The 18,885-nt window shown below is 36.7% G+C and overlaps 1 protein-coding gene across 5 annotated transcripts in view; it reads right to left on the reverse strand.

Moving 5' to 3' along the window:
* The window catches only part of GPCPD1 (glycerophosphocholine phosphodiesterase 1), a 46,828-nt gene that overhangs the window by 4,358 nt on the left and 23,585 nt on the right, over positions 1-18,885 (reverse strand). For 4 of the 5 annotated variants that reach the window (XM_042801717.1, XM_042801719.1, XM_042801714.1 and 1 more), the window contains 12 exons: positions 16,000-16,246; positions 14,763-14,925; positions 14,543-14,675; positions 14,251-14,305; positions 12,255-12,347; positions 10,250-10,327; positions 9,086-9,125; positions 8,264-8,325; positions 6,819-6,884; positions 5,695-5,831; positions 4,349-4,484; positions 3,847-4,007 (listed from right to left, as the gene is read on the reverse strand). In XM_042801717.1, the coding sequence (XP_042657651.1) occupies positions 3,847-4,007; positions 4,349-4,484; positions 5,695-5,831; positions 6,819-6,884; positions 8,264-8,325; positions 9,086-9,125; positions 10,250-10,327; positions 12,255-12,347; positions 14,251-14,305; positions 14,543-14,675; positions 14,763-14,925; positions 16,000-16,246 (1,371 nt within the window). Of the gene's footprint in view, positions 1-508; positions 1,006-3,846; positions 4,008-4,348; positions 4,485-5,694; positions 5,832-6,818; positions 6,885-8,263; positions 8,326-9,085; positions 9,126-10,249; positions 10,328-12,254; positions 12,348-14,250; positions 14,306-14,542; positions 14,676-14,762; positions 14,926-15,999; positions 16,247-18,885 lie in introns of those variants that run through there. The other variant, XM_042801729.1, reaches the window with a different exon arrangement.

An 18,885-nucleotide genomic window follows, 5' to 3' on the forward strand; every position in this document is an offset into this window, starting at 1 on the left:
AAATTTGTGTGAGTTTTAGAAAGTTATTAATACCACTAGAGCACAGAGCTTTTGTCTGGAGTCTGAAAATGCAACATGCAGCCTCAAGATTCTCAGGGAAAAGCTTTCAGCATAAATGTTTGAGGATTTCTGACAATATTTTCATGCAGTTGTATGTATTATTCAACAAACAGAACTCAGATAATGTAAAGTGAATTAAAAAAAAATAATGCGAGTGTAAGTTAGCACCCACCCCCTCTCCACATTGGCATTTAAATATATAGCTGACTGGTGTCAAAAGCCTAAGACTGAATTGTTCTTACTGAGTTAAGTATATTCAAACACAGATATATTTCCTGGACTGTTTACAAGGGTTATCCAGGAGAAAAATACTAGGTAAATCACCCCACAAATCCTGCTTTAAAATTAACATTTTTTGCCAATCCAGAGAATTTCACTACAATATGTTGAAGAGTCTTCTCTAAAAATCTAAATATCAAACTAATAAAGCATTTTAAGCCTGAGACTTCCTTTTGTGTGTGAAAAGATACCCAGTCATGCATTTAACGTACTTTTCTGGATTAGGGCCCAAACAGAAGCCTGGAGGCAGAGGTGGCACCTTTTCTGTACGTTGCCCTTTTAACCCAAGTAGTTTGGCTACTTTAGATGCTGAGATGAATGCTAGTTGAACATAGGAAAAAGCAGAATGTTGTCCCAGCAACTGCATTAGACCATCCGTTTGGTTTAATGACTTTGGGTAAGTCTAACCTGCAGCCCAAGTGGAGAAAGGACTGGATGGGAGGGGGGAATATAGTTCTTTCCCATGCCCCAGTGAGATTGTTCTTTTAATAGCGTTGGCATTTTTAAGCTTCCCAGATTTAGTCTTGCAGTTTTTCTCCATGCAAAACAAAGTCAGACCCCCTACCTGCATTTTTTTTTGCCCAACACTTGATATCAGCAACTTTTGGTATTCAGGACACAGTTTTTCTGTCATCTTCGCAAGTGGCTACAATGTTTTGCTCAACTCTATATGGATGATTAAAGTTCAGAAAAAATAGCTTATAGAAATCATCTCTATCCAGACAGTTCATAATATTTGAAATAATTACCACATGCAGTAACAGTAACTCAAGGCCATATCCAAGCAATCTAAAATTCACTAAAGCTCCTGTATTCACTTCTCCGCTTATTCAGATAAAACAACATTAAGATAGTTTAAGTAAATGTCTAGTAAACAACACCACACACCACCAGGCACAGCAATTTTTGGTAAGTATCTGGACTTGGGCCTTAAGTCCAGAGAACAAAAAAGTTTGCAGAAGCCATGGAAGAAGCACATCTCGATTCAGCCCTGGAAGTATTCTGGAATTTGTAGATTCAACCATAGCATAAATTGGCTTTACACTAATAAACAGATTCCAGCAGCTCCTACTTATGTCTAGACCTCAAAACAGGCATGTACGTCTCTAGTACAGTTCTGCTTCATGGTAGTTTTGAATTTATTTCTAAATTTCAAACAGCACAGGATGTGGATGCTTACACCATACCTATTAGAACTTTTTACAATATAAACTCTCAGTATGAACTCCATACTCTCCAATGATTTGAAAGACTGCCTCTTTACCCAGCAGCTCCAACTGTCAATGGAAACACTTGCTGCCAGGTCTTACATTTAGATGTGCTGCTTGGGACTTGCAGGTACCACCCGCATTTCAAAGTGTCCAACTTGACATATCTGATGCAATTTTCAAAAAGTGTCATGTTCCCCTTTCTAAGGAACCTATATTAAGATAAATTCAGTAGATTTTGAAAAATAACTAAGAATTGTAAGGGAGCATTCCAATATTTGTTTTGGCTTACAGAAAAAAAAGGTCAATAACACTTAGAAATTAGAATTAACAAGCCTGCCAGAATTATACTGAAACAAGAATTGGTTGCTACTTAGTTGTAGTTTATAACTTTAAAAACAGAAAAAAATGCACCATTGAACTACTGTTTTTTAAACAACTTTGCAATTAATATTAATTTTGGAGCTGGAAAGATGTCAATAAGGTGGAATAGATACAGGGGGCAGGTGGCGAGAGGAAAGATGAATACTATTCAGAATATAGATGGTCTAAGTAGTGCAGGAAGGTTAATAGTTTTTTGCTTGGTTAAATCCATTAAAGAATTCAGCTTATAAACAATTCCAATGAATTGGTTAATCATCAAAAGGTGAGGTAAAAAAGGAAGTGTAAGTTGACATTTAGCAGACTTAGGCCTTAACACAAATGCAACTTTTATTTAAGTTGTGTTGAGCAATTAAGTATCGAAAGTAATAAAAGCAACAGAAAGTCAGGCCTAAGGCTGTCACCTGCTTTACTATTTTATCATAGTAGTGTGTATCTATTACATCAGGAGTAATTAGTAAGTCTAGAAGACAGCAGATGAGCAGACCTTTTAGAAGAACACTTTACACAGCAGGATTTGATGAAAACACCCCACCTCTCTATCGACCACTAATTTATCACTTCAAGTTATGCATACCATAGAATCAAGTTTCCTAGCAACTGGACACTAAAGAGGCAGAGTACCATTTTGTCTGCACACTAGGCCACAGATATTTTTCATTTATTAAAGGGGCATCTGTCTTGAGCTGCAGGAGAGGTACAACATGGAGCACTGCTGCAGCAGGAGGAGAACTTATGTTTCAATGACTTCAGTCTGAACCTGATCCCCAATGTAAAATTCTTATTTCTTTTTACCACCAAGGAATAGAAGGAGACATTCTATACAGTACAAGAAGTGAGACCTCTGGCAAACCAGAGAAGCACTGGACCTGCCACTCTGAAAGGACTCTCAATAGTCAAGAACAGAGTGAATGGAGTATTTTTTTTTTTTTTTTTTTTTTTTTAATACTGGGAGCCTAGAATTCTAAGAGCAAACATACTTAAATTCTTGCCTCTAGAAATGTTAACTTGAGTCTCAGTTTTCACTATTATAAAACAGAGCGCTTGACAATTACTTGATTTCCCTCCACCCCCTTTTGTTTTTCAGGTAAAACAATATGCAAAGCAATGCCCTTGCTAAAGCAAAATGTTTGAAAGTGTTCTATAATTTGACACTTCAGTTACACTTAATTCTTTCCCAATTACATATTCTTTGAAATCTGTCAGAAATTCTAATTTGATACAGCTTCCCAAATTAATCATCATCTTTTAATAATGAATTTCACATCTTTTATGATAAAAGATTTAAGACTTTTGGGTTTTGTAAGGAACTAAAATAATACTTTTGTTACCATGGTATTCTGAGGTCCACCTGAACTATGTGGATATAACAGGTAGCTTCTGAAATGACTAATTTGGCAGTTTGTCCTGAAGTCACTCCAAGATAATTTTAATAGGAAAAACAGTGAATTCACAGCTTTGAAACACAACAGCATGTTGGCAAAAAATTAAGTTAAAATTATTCATTCAAGTTGTGTTAACTATTTCCCTAACTAAATGTAGAAAGCTGAAGATCTCGGCCAAACAGTTAAATAACATTGTCTACACCACGTCACGTACAAAGTTTAAAAATTACCATCAGGAATGTTAATAGCATGTTAAATGTGTCTGCCATGCAATAGTTCTTTAAAGAATCAAATTCTGTTTATGTTAACCTCAAGAGAAACAAAAGTTCCTCTGCTTCATATATACAGCTGAAAGAGCAGTAATTAGTGTTACTTTTGTTTTTGAACTGGGTTTATGGGCTTCTTATACTTACAAGACAAAAGGAAGATACTCTGCACCCAGTTAACCAGAAGGCAACGTGAAATTTCACAAGAATCAGGATACAGTAGTTTCTCAGCTTTATTATGACTGGTTTTAAAACACAGTTAAGTACCTGTCATATATTAGCCCATGAACACCATATTCTCTCAACTTCTTCCTGTTATCTGGGTCATTTGCATCATCACCCCATGAAAAAATAACTAGGCCTTTAGCTTTGGCCCTTTTAATGAACGACGGATTCCTCAGGAGGTCTTCAGAGTGTACGTTAATTCCCTGAAATACAAGAGACTTCAATTAAAATCTATGTTTCTGAAACACCTTCACATCAGGTTTTTAATCTTTTGACACTTGCAGCTCCTTAAAATTTCATCAATAATAATAATAAAAAGTAATTTCATACAATTAAAGTATGTACTGATAGCATTATTTTGTAAACAATGCGTTAAGCAGACATTTGAAATAAAGGACTATTTTGGCAGTTACCAAATGTTAGTGTTTCTTTTATGAGGTTAGTTGTAATCTTAAGTACTAGTGTCAAACCAATAGATTTACAACAAATAGTAATAATTCAATTTCATTTTACTGCAAAGTAATATCAGAACTTGCCAGCTTACCAGCAAGTTTTCAAACTGTGCGAAAGTAATGGCAATTGGAGTTGTACGAGATCTAAGATCCATAAGTTCCGGATAGAGTTTAGATTCTCCTTGGGTGAGAAATAACACAGGATACTTGTTTTGCTTATGCCGAACCCTGTTAAGAAAAAAAGTTTGCAAGTAGCAAATGTGTTAAAAAACAGAAAAATTCAATCTCACTGTCAGAATTATGCTCTTTACTGCATATTCTGCTAGTTCCTAATTGATGCAAACAAGATGGTACTACAGTTTAGTATCAAATGGAGACAAACTGCTTCAACTGTTCCTTTTCCCACTATTAGAGATTAATGTACAGTTAAAGGGAAGCTGGACTTCCAGTTGAACTCAGATCCACATCCTCACAATATTTATCAAAAATCCTCAAAGACTGTTCAATTCTGTAATTTTCTTCTTAAATGCATAAAATGAAAATTCATTATAAGAATTTCTGAACGTTGTTAATATACAAGACCTAACCTTACGAATATATTTTTCAAGTCGCATACCAGTACAGCGGTATGAAGTGACAACAGTTGGAAGCCAAGTTTCAGGATTAGCATGTTACACACTCTTAACATGCTTGCTTCTTGACCCTTTTATCAGTACTTTGATTTGGTTTTGTTCTGCCCATTTACCCTTCAAAGGCATTTCATCAGTGCAGTCTCCCATCAAATGAGATTTCCATAAAGCCTTTCCCTGACAGTGCTAAATCACTTCTTGTTTCAGAGTACTGCAGCATATTGTTAGTTCATATGTAGCCCAACTGTTTGTTCCCCAGTTCAACTTCTATGTTTTTTTCTGTGTCCCAATACCTTCAATATGACATTCCACAAAAGAAAAGCAAACTGCTTAAAAGCAAACAAACAAAAGCAACCAACCAAACAAAACAAAAACCCAAACCAAACACAGGTAATCTAATTTTTTAATTTTCTATCCTTTTTTAAAAGGCAGTTACAGTGGAAAAAATTGTAACCAGATGATTTTGTTTGTAAATTTGGCTTGTGTACCCCTCAAGTACAACAAAAAGACTTTGTGATACCAGAAGAAAACTTGACCTTGACTTTTTTTGTTGTGTCAAGAAACCCTGAAGCATTCAGGAAGGCACCTGACAAAAAAAATGTCTAATTTGACTTTGTTCTCCTTTTTTTATTTTTGGCACAGCTCAGATGGCAAGGAGTTCTTGTTTCAATTCCCAACTATTTTGGCACATAAAGTTTAGGTCTAATCCAAACATGTGTTGTTTCCTGATGGGTATTCTTATCTCCCAAGTAAATGTTACCAAATAAAAAAAGAAAGGAAGAAAAGACATCATTTATCTCTTAACTTACATTGTACAAATATCTGCATTAAAAGAAGAAAACACAATTCTTCTTCTTCCAGCATTCATCAAAACAGTTTTTAGAATAATATCTAAGAAGAGGTTCATATCAAAGTAAGTTGACAAGTTGCCATCCCACTGTCCGTCCTAGAAGAAGAAAGGACAAGTTTCAACCATTTAAATTAATGCTTAATGAAACTGTTTTAACCAGCAACGGTGTCTCATTCAACCTGAGCAAAATGAGAATTCAGTTTGCCAGTCTGAATACAGAAGTCACTCCTTCAGTCTACTGAATGTTAGTTACAGCTCTACAGGACTATCAGTCTGAGGCACAGCTGAATTCTACAGCAGTAAGATTCACTAAAAAATTCAGTTTTCCCATCCAAGGAGAGAGTTTCTAGGAAGCCTTTTCTAATTTTGAAAACACAAAGGAATTCCACAAAATAGCACTAAAAACTGTTACGGATATTTTGTATTTTTATATTTAGAAATAACAACACAACAGTAAGATGTGTAGGAAAAAAAAAATGTGGTATCCTTTATCTTTGAGAATAGCAGGCATCAGTCTTTCTGCAGTTGACCTGTCTCTGAGAGCATTAGTATGCCTCCATGCACAGAGACTTCCACCTCCCACTCCATTTCCTTCCCCCACTTGAGGTTTCCAGTCCTAGCCTTGACAACTGTTTCCTTCTAGACTGAGTACTAAGCAGTCCAGCTGAGGCTGCAGTACTGCGGACTAGAAGGAAAGAGTTGCACGTATTGCTGTACCATGTTACAGCTGCTCCTGCACCAGGCCAGGAGAGCTTAAATATCTTGTCACTTTTTCCATGTACAGCATGCCCGACCTGTTGTGATCCACTAACTTTAAAAAGGGTCTTCTACTAAAAGCAGTCTGAGCTGCATAATGAACTCCAGCTTATAAATACTTACCTAAAATTTTAAGAGTAAGTTTGTTCATTTGCTATAGTGGTTCTATTATCCTCCTAGTTTTAAAGATAGTGGGTTATAATAAAACAAAAGTCACATTAAAAAAAATGCCCAAATTATGCTTTTGTAGCTCAAATTGCCACATCAAATTACAAATAGCCATGAGGTAACTAAGTATCAAAGTAAATCACATGTACATTTACTTACCCTTTGTTGGCAGATCCATTTTATTTCTATGTTGAATCCAACATCTTCAGAAACAGATTCCAGGACCTGAAAAAATTTCATTATGAAGAGACCCCACAGCACAGAAGAGCAACTAAGCACTGTGAGGGTAATTACTGGAAGAATATATTGGGATTGAATGGCAGTGGGGTGTAACAGCACAATAAAAAATCCTAAATTTTTAACATTTAACACAAGATATGTATGCACCTTTCTCTCCTTCAGTTTCAGGTTAGGAAATACATAAAAATGGATAAAATCTTAAGGACAAAATTTTGACAAAGTACAAATGCAAGTCAATTCACCTTCACATGTGTGAGACATGCCCCATTTGTACTCCTAAAGAAGAAACATTTTTTACTTCTCCAGGAATTTTTTTTTGAATGCAAAAAGCATCTTAAGTAATACGTAGCCCTAAGTATGAAATCCATGAGTTTGCCATTAGAACAACAAAAATACGTGAAATTCTTCTGAAGAATTATTTGTAAGGTGACTTCAAATCAAAAGGTAAAGCTAACAGCTGATAAAATTAAGGAAAAGTTGGAAGATGATTCTTTCAAGAACAACATACCCCTTTTTATAGGAAGAAAATTGAATCTGAGGAATCAAAACAGGTAGAGGAATTGAACTTCAGTAGTTTAGTTTATTACATAAAGTTCGCTATTTTCTGTAGTTATGCAGTAGTCTGATTAGACAGTAAAAAAAAAATTCAGCAGGGCATATAGCCTGTAACTGATGGGTATTTCATACATGCTCTGACATAAACCTATAAATAACTAGATATTAATCAACTCCATAATCCAAACAAAAAGGAGTATTACTGTATAGAACAAGTCCCTAAAAAGTATTCAGACATTAGGAAGAACAGTAAGGGGTGAAAAAAAAAAATAGTAGTTCTAGGAAAAAACCCTCTCTAAATGGTATCAAACTGTATTTGGTAAACAACTGTCAGTTGTTTCAGTGAAAAATAAGCCAACACAAAGCCCGAAGTTGGCAAATAGTTATAAATTGGGTCATACTAGAAATACACTTCACATTTCTCTGTGTTTGGCTCTGCTAGATGGCCAAGAGTGTGTGATGAACTGCCAAAGGCCAGGTTGTTTTTTTTTTTCAAAATTAGCAAACAATTGTCAATGCATTAAAATGCAATCCCTAGATGCTAACCAGTAAAACTGAGTGTATCCTGAGCTATACAGCTTGGGTTTGTGAATTTAGCATAAAAAAAAAAAATACGTGAACTATTACTTTCAAGCATTGAAAAGGTTCCAGTGGTCAACAGTAAAGCCCAAACTCTCAGTTCCAGCATTGATATTGGAGGCCTAAAACCAAAAATTAATATCCCTTCCTACATGTGCAAAGCTGAAAGAAAAATGCATGTTTTAGTGTTCCACAGTCATGATCTCTATTGCTCTATATTCACTGCTTACTCTCTGCAGAGAAGGAAATGGCTGGGTCTCAAAAGCAGAGTTTTCCTCTTCTTTAAAAGATGCTAAAAAGAAACACAAAATATTGAATCAAAGCAAATAGCAGCAGTGCTAATCCCAGCAAGAAAACACTGGCTCAAAATCATAAGGCCTTTAAGAAGAAAGAATGGAATCAGGTCTATCTTTTGATTACCTAAGCCTTCCGTCTTAACACTGACATACTCCCAACAATGGCGTTGGCAATTCCTGTTTTGCCCGTGGGAAAATTTTTAACTCCCATTAAAAGCCTTGGCAGAATATTTATCAGAAACAGCTTCTCCCAGCCCTCACTGTTTCAAACACTGAATCACATCCAGTAGAAGCAGCGTTGCCTGTCAAGACTTACTATTTTTCTTTTCCCAGACAGGCAGGATGTGAAAGATATTTTGCCAGTTTGTTGTCCCTAAAAAGGGGATGAATTAAGGCCAAAAATACACAGCACCAGTAAGACACCCTATAGTAGTTACCAAAGTTCTTGATAGCAATTCTGAAGAGCTGCCAAAGAGGTACAGTTAGAGAAGCATAAAATGGCTACACTAGTGGTAACTGTTAGGAATATTCATAAATATGTATTTATGCATTCATCTTCTACCCTCCTGTCCCCTCTTTCCAAGGGAGTAACTCCCAGCAAAGAACTCTAAAGCGTGCACAAAATTAAAGTAACTACATAGGCATTTAGAAATTTTCAGGAAAAAGCCAAATGTGATTAGAACAAGTGACTGCAATCACAGAATATATATCATTACATGGTAATAAATAAATCAAGACTTGCAAACTAGTACATACCATTGTGATCTTTTACTTTCAGGGCAGTTACATGAGCCAGCTAAAGAACACAGGAGGAGTAAAATTAACAAATATTCCACCCATGCAGATCTTACTACATGTAAAATGTAACTAATTCTCCTTATAAATTGCTTTTAAGTTTAAAAGTTTACAGTTCTAGCAACTTTTAAAAGAATAAAGGAAATCCTAGTACACGTGACAATTTTCTTTCAAACTTCAAAGATTCCAAGGGAAGCTCAAGAACAAACTGAAAATGTTCTTAGTGAAAACTCAGAGAACATGTTCAAGGGTAGAAACACACATAATATAATTTAAACATGAGGACGTGACATTAAGTCTGGATATTTAATAAGCCCTCCTCTGTCAGATGTTAGACTCTGTTTCCAATCAAGTGCAGACAGAGGGCCAACAGCAGTTTTGTAATGTCACAGACCAAGATAGAATCAGGCCAAGCACAAGGGCCAAATCCCTTGCTTCATTCAAATTCTCTCTCCACAGAAAGGAAGAAACCAAGTCATTTTAAGTGAAAAGAAACATATAGTTCTTGGACCAGCCAGGTGCTTCCTTGACTGAGGACAGATATCAGTGGGGTCTTCAGTGACCCAGTCTCATCACCTGACCCCACTTTTACGTAGGCAGGGCACTTCTGTTCAGAAGATACAGTGCTACCCAATTAAATAAAAACAATCAACTAGCTCTAGACAGTTTGTCTAATCCATACCATTGAATCATGGGCCCTTCAACACCTCCAAAAAGTCATTCAACATAATCTGGATCTCCCTTGTTAACAGGGAGACATTTGAAAATGAGATAGACTTTGTGACAGATACCTTTCTTCAATGACTCCAAAGCGCTGGCTTTCAATGAATCCTACCACTTTCAGCCCCTCTTAATTCTTGAAAATTATCAATGTTAGCATAATGATATGGATCTACACAAGTTGTCAGACCACCTTTCTAGAAGATGTAAGTAATGAAATTTATTCAAGTTGTAATGATGGTGCAAAAGTACTGTTCTTGGAATTAGCTACTTATTCTACTTGTAGAATTTTTAAAACTTGTGATCTCTCAAACTATCCATCATGACTCAAAAAAAAAAATTTAAGCGACATACACGATTTGAAATTCTACACATTGCACATCATACTAGCCAAAGTAACAATACCTTCAATAACTGCAGCTGATCAAATGTGAGTTCTTTAACTGCAATCTCAAACAGTTCCAAGGGCTCCGTATCCAGTTTCTTTGAAGAGAAATAACATATCATTAAGTATCACTGAAAACTACAAAAAAGCCTACGTGCTTTTAATATGGTAACATTAAAGACAACTAATTTTTTCTCTTTCATTGATAAAGACACAAGCAATATCTTATAATAATACGAGTAAGATCAGTTTTCAGGAGAGAACATAAGGCACTCAGAAGTAGAAAGCAGGTATCAATTTGAAAAAACAGGATTTATTCTTTCATGTAAGTCAGAGGCTTCAGTGTTCATTCTTCAGAAAAGGTTAGCACATTTATTCTGTAAAAACATTATCAATTAATGCATGCAGGAAAGAAGTTTGCAAGTAAAGAAATGCATTCAGAAATACTCCAAGGCAGTTCAGTTTATTATTGTCTATCCAACGTCTCAGAAACTAATTAAAAAAATCCAAGTGTCCTGGTAAAACTGAAATACACACACCCTGCCTTCAAAATAAAGATCTAGTGTCAAAAAAACCTCTGACAATCCTTTTTTCACTTCCCCTCTTCACTGTAAAGAAATTTTTACTCAGTAAGACAATACTGATTCAATATACATTGAATACGCATTTCCCATATTCAAACTTCCACAACTGTTCAACTCCAAACTTCTTCAAAATTGCAATATCACAACAGGTGTGAGAGTTTGATGACAAAGTGAGACTTAGTGCCAAGAAGAGAGAGAACTTACCTGGCAGTCTGCACTGCCAAGCTACCTTTATCTTCACTGCTAGAACCAGAAAGGAAGAAGACTGGAACAGAACAGAGTCCAACCTGTTTGCGCTTCTGCTGAATGCAAGTATTCTGGCCTCAATGGAAAACATGCAACGGATCAGCACCTCAGTGGGTTTTCTGAGTCACCAGTCCTTATGCCTATGGTTCTCTCATTATTAAGGAGTGCAATGTCACTTTACTCTTGTGAAAGCATCCAGCTGTTATACTTGAAAAAACTTGGATATTTAAGAGGTATTGTGAGGGACTGTTCAGAGCACCTTTTAAGGAATGCTTCTCTATGTACGAGTAACTGGACTGTTCAGTGCTTCTTATGTTACAGTACCCTTGACACTTTACAAAAACAGAAAACAGGTTTTGGCTAAAAAAAGAAGGAACAACTGCAACTTCATGAGGTAAGCAAGGAAAGGAACAAGACACCTGCTTTCAAGAGCCATTCTCCTGCTCCTAGAACTTCTCTCTTAACTGCTTTCCTTCTCTTCCACCAAGCAATCCAAAAGCAGTTCTTCAGCCTCGCTTACTGTCCCAACAAGACATGAACTATATTGTTTACCTCACAGTTAAAGGACACAGCAAAATGCTGAAGTAAAAAAGGGTTAAAGAAAGAGTTAGAAAAATCTAACGGAAGCCAAGCCATTTGTGGCTAGTCAAACGCCCTAAATGAAGGAGATACTTGTTTCTTCCACTTTTCTGCTTTCCATGTACTGGCCACTACTGGGATATCAAACAAGGTAGACTTTGGTTTGACCTAAAGAACTTTTATGAGTATGTAACTGCTTAAAAGAGTATATATTTGAAGATGAGCAGGAGTGAAGTCATGCTAAGAATCACACTAACTCTCCCTCAGGAAAGAAATAACCGTAAGTTCATAGTTTGACAGTCTCAAAGAGTCCCAGAGGTGCTACTGAATATAATGGAGTTGTTTGCGTTTTTCTTGCAAACCATAAATAAAAAGCAGCTAAAAAGTAACTACAATATAGGCTTGAAGACTCTCCAGCCATGCTTCTGAAACACTGTTGCTCCAACATCAAAAGGAAAAAAGACAAATTCCCTGCCCTACTTTACGCACACAGTAATGCTGCATATTTATTTCCATTCCATCCATTGATTCCCCAGAATTATTTCTATGAGACCTTGGCATTTAGTTGCTGGAATAGTCACATTTAACGATATAATACAGGTATTATCATCTTTACCTTCTTCATGGCCATGCAACATGTGAGATCGTGGTACACAATAGGCACGTGATCTTTAGAAAGATGTACGTCAAATTCTACGTATGCTGCTCCCTGCAGAAAATTGAAAAACACAGAACAAAACAAAAATCCCTTAACTACTTATGCACAAGGACTACAGAACTGCAGACAAGTTGCTAAGTATTGACAGGTCCTGGACATCAACTAGAAGTTGAATGCAACTGGCTGTTACCAGTTACATCATACTCAACAATGGATTAGAAATAAAAAAAAAAAAAAAAAAATCACATAGGAAAGTATTTTAATTATCATAATGCCACTCTGATATCCATAGCTTGCTTAATCTTGTAAAACCTCTAGTCAAGTATTGTAAACATGACTTCAGAGAATGTTTTTAAACATAGATGCCTTTGCAGTGCCCTTCCTCCCTCCTCCCTGACATCTCTACCCCATACAAGAGATAAGTGATTGCTACGAATTGGCAAATCTTAAGGGAGATATTCCATTAACTGAGAAGCTTCTGGAGTCACTAGTGACTAGTGTGTTGTAACATGTGCAAGAGTAGAAATAATTGCGGTGGGTATTCTCCTGTCCTTTTCAACTATACGTTATTTTCTATTAAGCTTAAAAAGGAAGAAAGATCAAACAAGAGCTTTAAGTACAATCTTTGTGAAAAGAGGGAGGGCTAGAAAGAGATAAAGAAATACAGAGAATCAACTTTTTTTTACTTAAGTGTCTGTAAATCATGCCTTTGAAAGGCCTCCAAAAATACCATTCATCAAATTATCATCCTGACTCGCTTATTCTTTTTCAATCAGTACAAAAAGAAAATAGGACAGGCTTTTCTCAGTCCTTTTCTCAGCAGAAATATTTTTAGAGTGGTAGCTTTCAGCCTTATCAGCCTGCAAAGGGTTGAAATCACTGGTCATGCTGCTCACAGCTTCATAGCAAATTTCTGCCTCAATGCACACTTCTTGTGGGCTTTTTAAAAGCTGCCTACAAACCTGCAGCATCCACCCAGAAATTAAGAACTACTGTTCAAAAGGATAATTTAGTAGCTGCAGTTCTCTTTTGCACTGCAGTCAGTGCATGTTCCAGACACTGTGTTCAAATTACACTCTGACTCCCAAACAAGAGAAAGCCTCAGCTATGACTCTTGGGGAGTGCAGTACTCCAGATTCAGTAGCCAATAAGCATAATACTACAGACTCTGCTCCCATCCCTTTAACATCTTCAAAAACTGTTTGGCAAGAATCTACATAAGTGAATTAGTACCTAAAAAGGCTTGGGAACCCTACAAGTTAAGCAGCAGGTGTTCTCATAGCGGCATCTTTGTGTGACTGTCACCACAGCTCTTCACTGCAAAAACAGGAGTTAGACAAGGAGTCTCTGAATGTGCTTCTGACTCCAGCTACTCTGCTGCAGTGCCTCATCCGATTGTCTAGATCAATCTTATCACACAGCACTTCAGTGACTGACATTATTGGAAGGAATAAAAGTCACCACCTCAATGGCAGAATTTAAGAGCCTGAAGCTAGTAACTTCAAAACTGAAAGTCTCGTTTTAGGATTTCAAGTCTTCACTGTAGCAAGCACTGAAACAAATGATTGTTTTATTCCATCTGCTCAGCTCATTTCTGGGCACCAATTTTAGGTACTCAGCAATCCCCAAGAGAGATCTTTGCCACCTGAGAGTATGCTGACAGACTCTAGCAAGAGTCAAAGTTTTATTAATTTGTTCAAAATTGTTCCAACCCTATGTCTCTCCTGGGCTGAGATTAAAATTTTTTTCCCTGTATTAGAACATTGCCAGGTGTAGTAGATGGAAGTTTTGGGGTACTCCCCTTCCTATCTCTCAAGGAATTTCCACAGTGATTTGATGTAATTTTACATCAGTGCAATTAACATTCATTGTATTGAGTCATGGAAATTAAGCATACAAGTCGAGCTAGTTTTAAGTATACAGGTACTATGTGTGTGCAAATGTGTGTACATACGTGACTAGCAGCGTTCCTCAGAGAGGCAATAGTGTTCTCCTGAACTTTAGCAAGTCTGAAACAACAGAAAAGAAAAAGGTTTTGTTAGATGCAGCATAGCACAAAAGTCCATTGAAACAACAGAAATACAAAACAGAAGTCTACCTTTCAGAGAACACCCACATTTGATACTGAAGCGACTTAAATGATTATGGGTTGCAGCTTTTTATTTTAAAGTGTCCACTTCCTCAGTTGATGTTAGTGAAACTAAACATAATCCCCTCCCACCTGATTAAAAGATAATTGAACTTACTTAGCTGTCGTTGTAGAATTTCCTGCTCCCCTGTGTCCAACATCTAGAGTTGTTCTTGGTTTCCAGTATTTTGCGTAAGAAGCCTTCATGTCACAAGTATATCCCTGGATTGGCTTAATAATTATGTAGTCCACTACAAGAAAAATACCAAATGCTTCACATGTCAATAGATAATGGATGACTGAGTAAAGTTATCTACATCTGTTTGCATCAACGGTACCTCTAACTTTTCCAATTGTCTTCCTTGGATTTCTGCTCATAATAGCAAGTGTAAGAATTCCAGCACTCTTTCCAAGTTCTGCAATCGTAGATGACAGGAGGCAAGCAGAACCTACATGACCTGGCAGCACATCGCCTTGTACTACTTTCTCACCTAAATCTTCCTAAAAACAAAAACAAACAAAAACCCAAAACACCTACTGTTATATGTAGGTGAGAATTCTAAACAAACTCTTCTTCCTTGCTCCTCAGGGTGATATATACAGGCACTGATGTAACAAATCTCCTGCATATACAGAAGATACTAATTTCAGGGTAAAAATTGTTTAATGTAACAGTGTGTTGCAAATTACTACCAGGAATATGAAACTGTTGAGGAAAACCTACAAAACTTGTGTACATCTGTCTTCGAAAACTCTTAGATTTTATAAGGACATCAGATCAAATTTGCATGAGTGGAATAGTCTGTCTTCTAAAAAGCCCAAGTCATGTTTAGAACAAAGATGTACTACAATAATATATATGCTTAAAATAACTTTTGCAGGGAAGGAGGAGGGCAACTAACATGCAGAACGTGCATTTGACCACAGTCAAGTTCAGGAACTATGTAGTCACTCTACAATTATGAGCCTAAGTCATCTTAAGGGCATTTTTACACCAAAGACAGAATGCTTAAAACTTTCTTCTGCATAAACAGTATGAAGAGACAAGAGTAGTTTTCTTTTAAAAAGGACTTTGAATATTAAGAGCTTTCAGGGAAAAAAAATAGAGTGCAAAGTAACAGATGTAGTATTGAGAATCCGCAAATGTCTAGTTTTAATTTGCACTAGTTCAGATAAATCTCTTTTGTTTATAACTTAAAAATTAAGATCAAATAATTGTAATATAAATAGTTCATATACACATTGTTCAGGTTGAAGAAAGCTATGCAAAACTTAGCTCTGGTAAAGAATAAAAATCCAGCCAACCTAACTACATGCAGTACTGCACACTAAGATTTCAGTCTAATCTGTACTGACTGAAATAAGCAGAAACTGCAAAACTTTGTGCCATATTGAGTAGACTCACAAAACCTTTCTGCAAAATGGGCTAGTAGCCAATAGTCTTACAACTTGTTTACATACGTCCGAAAGATCAAAAATATCAGGCAATAGGCTTATCCCAACAGTGAAATCTTGACAGTAATTGACTAACTCCCAAAGGCAGACCAGTTGCTTCTTAGTGGTAAAGAGACATACCTCAAAAAAATCGAAGATTAATTCCAAGTTATCAGGCTCCATGGTTTGTATTGTGTATTCTATCCATCGGTCTGGCTGTAAAGCATAACCACAGTCTGGCTGAGAGTGTCGACATTTATATTCGTTGTTACTTATTAAGGAGAACTCCACAGTGTTTGCCATTTTCTGAGGGACAGTAGGAGATGTTTTCTCTTGGCCCTCTTCATCATCCTCGTCTTCCTCTAGGCCTTCTAGAGTCAATTTTACTCTACTCAACCAGGAATACAAAAAAAATGCTTAGGTCACAGGAGTGTCTTTGGAAACACTAAAGAATTACAGGGAAGCTAGAGCAGAAGCTGGTACAACACAAGGATTCTTCGTAACACCAACATCTACAGGAAGGTACTGTATGCAGTGGGACCTCACAAGGCTCAAGAGTTTGCAGCTGTTGTCCAAGTCTTATTTTAGTCAGATTTAAGTGCTCAAGTCACTTCTAAAACTGGAACTTGGGTAAATGTGACGATTGTACTAGTGGTCTCACAAGCAGCACTCCACCAAACTAACAATTTGGGCTGCCAAATAAACAGCTTTTCTCCAGAGATTGATAGCCATAATGCCGAAAGGCTAATGAAAAGCACTGGAAATATTCGTAATCAAGATCAATACCTGAACACTGGTGGCTGCTGATAAAAAGTCTCTCTGAACACTGATAAGGCAGATAAATGTTATCTGTCAGATAACAAGGCAGATATATGTTATATTAGACACAAACAAGATAGTCTGAAGTAATTAGTAAATCCCTTGAAAAGTCCTAAATAATTGCTTAAAAGTAAACTGAGTGCAACTTCTGAAAAATCCAGGACTGAGAATAAGCCTTTCTGTAAGATTCAGGATTCATTATTATACAGAGCAAACCTTCCACACAGAATGAATTATGCCAGTGATGGAAGCATATATGAGTAATCCAAATCCCCTTCTGAATCATCTAAGCAGCAGATGGGATAAAGAGTTACCATTTAGTTAGATGCCAATTCACTATTAATACTGAAGTCTTATCTCAAAGAAACAAATCATAGAAATCCTTTACACTAAGTCCACATTCTTAATACCCTCATAAAAAAAAAAAAAAGAAGTCATAACAAAGATGCTCCACAAGCTTGAAAAATGCCACTGTCGTAGCAAGTGATAGTCACAAAAACTACCTGGGCAGATCTAGCTTTTTAGGCAGAATGTGAAAAACAGTATCTAGTGAATGCATCCAGCTTATGAAATCTGGATTTCAACCATGTAATTTAGACAAGAACCAGACTTCAGAAATTGCTATCTCTCCACCTGCTATAACACACAAGGAAAAATTGCAAAGCTCTAGAGAACAGGACATAAGTATTCTCACTGAAGAATGTTGTATTAAGTAAAACTTTCCCCTCATCAGAAGGGGGGTGGAGGTGTGGTATAGAAATTAGAAAAAAAAAAAAAGACAAAACCAAGTGTCAGACCATTAAAATAAGTCACACAGTACGGAAGTAACTCCCAGGTTAAGGGTGCAACCTGTAAATCACTTTGATAGTGGTGTGCTGGAAGTTTGTTAATATGTTACAAACTCAAAATCTGATTTCTAGCAATTAAATACGAAGTTGTTTGGGTTTTTTTACTGTTTTCCGTTAAAGAAAACAGGGAACCACAATTCTTTTCAAAGAAGATAAGCTGTATGCAAGGAGTGGAAGGAGCACTGTTAGGCTGTTGCAGGATCTGAGCACTCCTGCTGCCCCTCTTTCCTACTGGCAAGAGTCACATGGCTAACATATTACCTAAAAATTGCTGCTGTGAAAAAGCACTTCTGCTGAGGATTGGTAGTAGTAACAATCATCATGCATTCAGAGATGTGTCAGGCTCTAGTTAAGGAGGAGAGGTTTTTATACATCCTAACTCTTTTTTTCCCCCCAAGAAACGACTGTGAAAGATGCAGAAAACAAGCCTACACCACACAGTACAATGGTATGTATTGGGATAAAGTTTGACAACCACAGAGCTCCAAAAAAAAACACAGGGAGGAGGGAAAGGGACTGGGGGCTGGAGCAGGGAAGAGAAAGCAAGCAAGTTCCAAATCCCAGAAATTCAAGAGAATAAGGAGATCAAACACTTTGGGCAGTAGCGTAGCCCTCAAAACATCAGAACTAAGATACCCGCCTCTGTCAGTCAACTGTATAGTTATAATAACGCTTGCTTTCTGGGACACCTCTGCAGCTGCAAACATCAAACTGATCTAAATAGCAACAGAAGTGATTAGATTATCCCCACCATCCCTGTTGACTGGAAATCCGTAATGCCAGTGCAGAATTAACCATATATTAAATAGCAAAGGCTGTTTACTTTAGTAAGGAGAAAAAGGAATAAACAACAAAGAACCTGGAAGCCTTCTCCCTTTCCTTTCCCCCCAGCTTTTGCTTCCATTCTGCTGTTTTCAAGAAGAAAAAAGAACCAAGAAAAATCTCTGAAAGCAACAGCAGATAACTAAAGAATACTACGGTTCCAGACAAGAAGCAGGAAACACCAAGGGAAGTATAGAGTAAGCCTTTGTGAACGACACCCATTACCTACTGCTTAACTTGTGCTATCACACCTGCTTTATACGTATTTAATAGCTTAGTCACTATCAGAAAGGCAAGAGCTGAAAAGTATTAAGTCAGCAGTGAAACCAGGAGTGTTCCTTGACTGCTTGTCTTCCTTTGTTGAAACAGAAGGAACTCTTTTGACGCCATATTAATAATAAAATGAGGTAACTAAAACACAGCACTGATTTAAAGTTATCACCATACTTTTACAAAGTGCTTAAATACTTCAAAATTGGCCTGATAGTACACCCTTATTAGCAACCCAAAATTAATTTAAAGGCTACATTAAGTAAAA

The sequence above is a fragment of the Tyto alba genome, unplaced genomic scaffold, assembly GCF_018691265.1.
Source record: "Tyto alba isolate M040663 unplaced genomic scaffold, T.alba_DEE_v4.0 Super-Scaffold_100000100052, whole genome shotgun sequence".
In the NCBI taxonomy this organism is placed as follows: domain Eukaryota; kingdom Metazoa; phylum Chordata; class Aves; order Strigiformes; family Tytonidae; genus Tyto; species Tyto alba.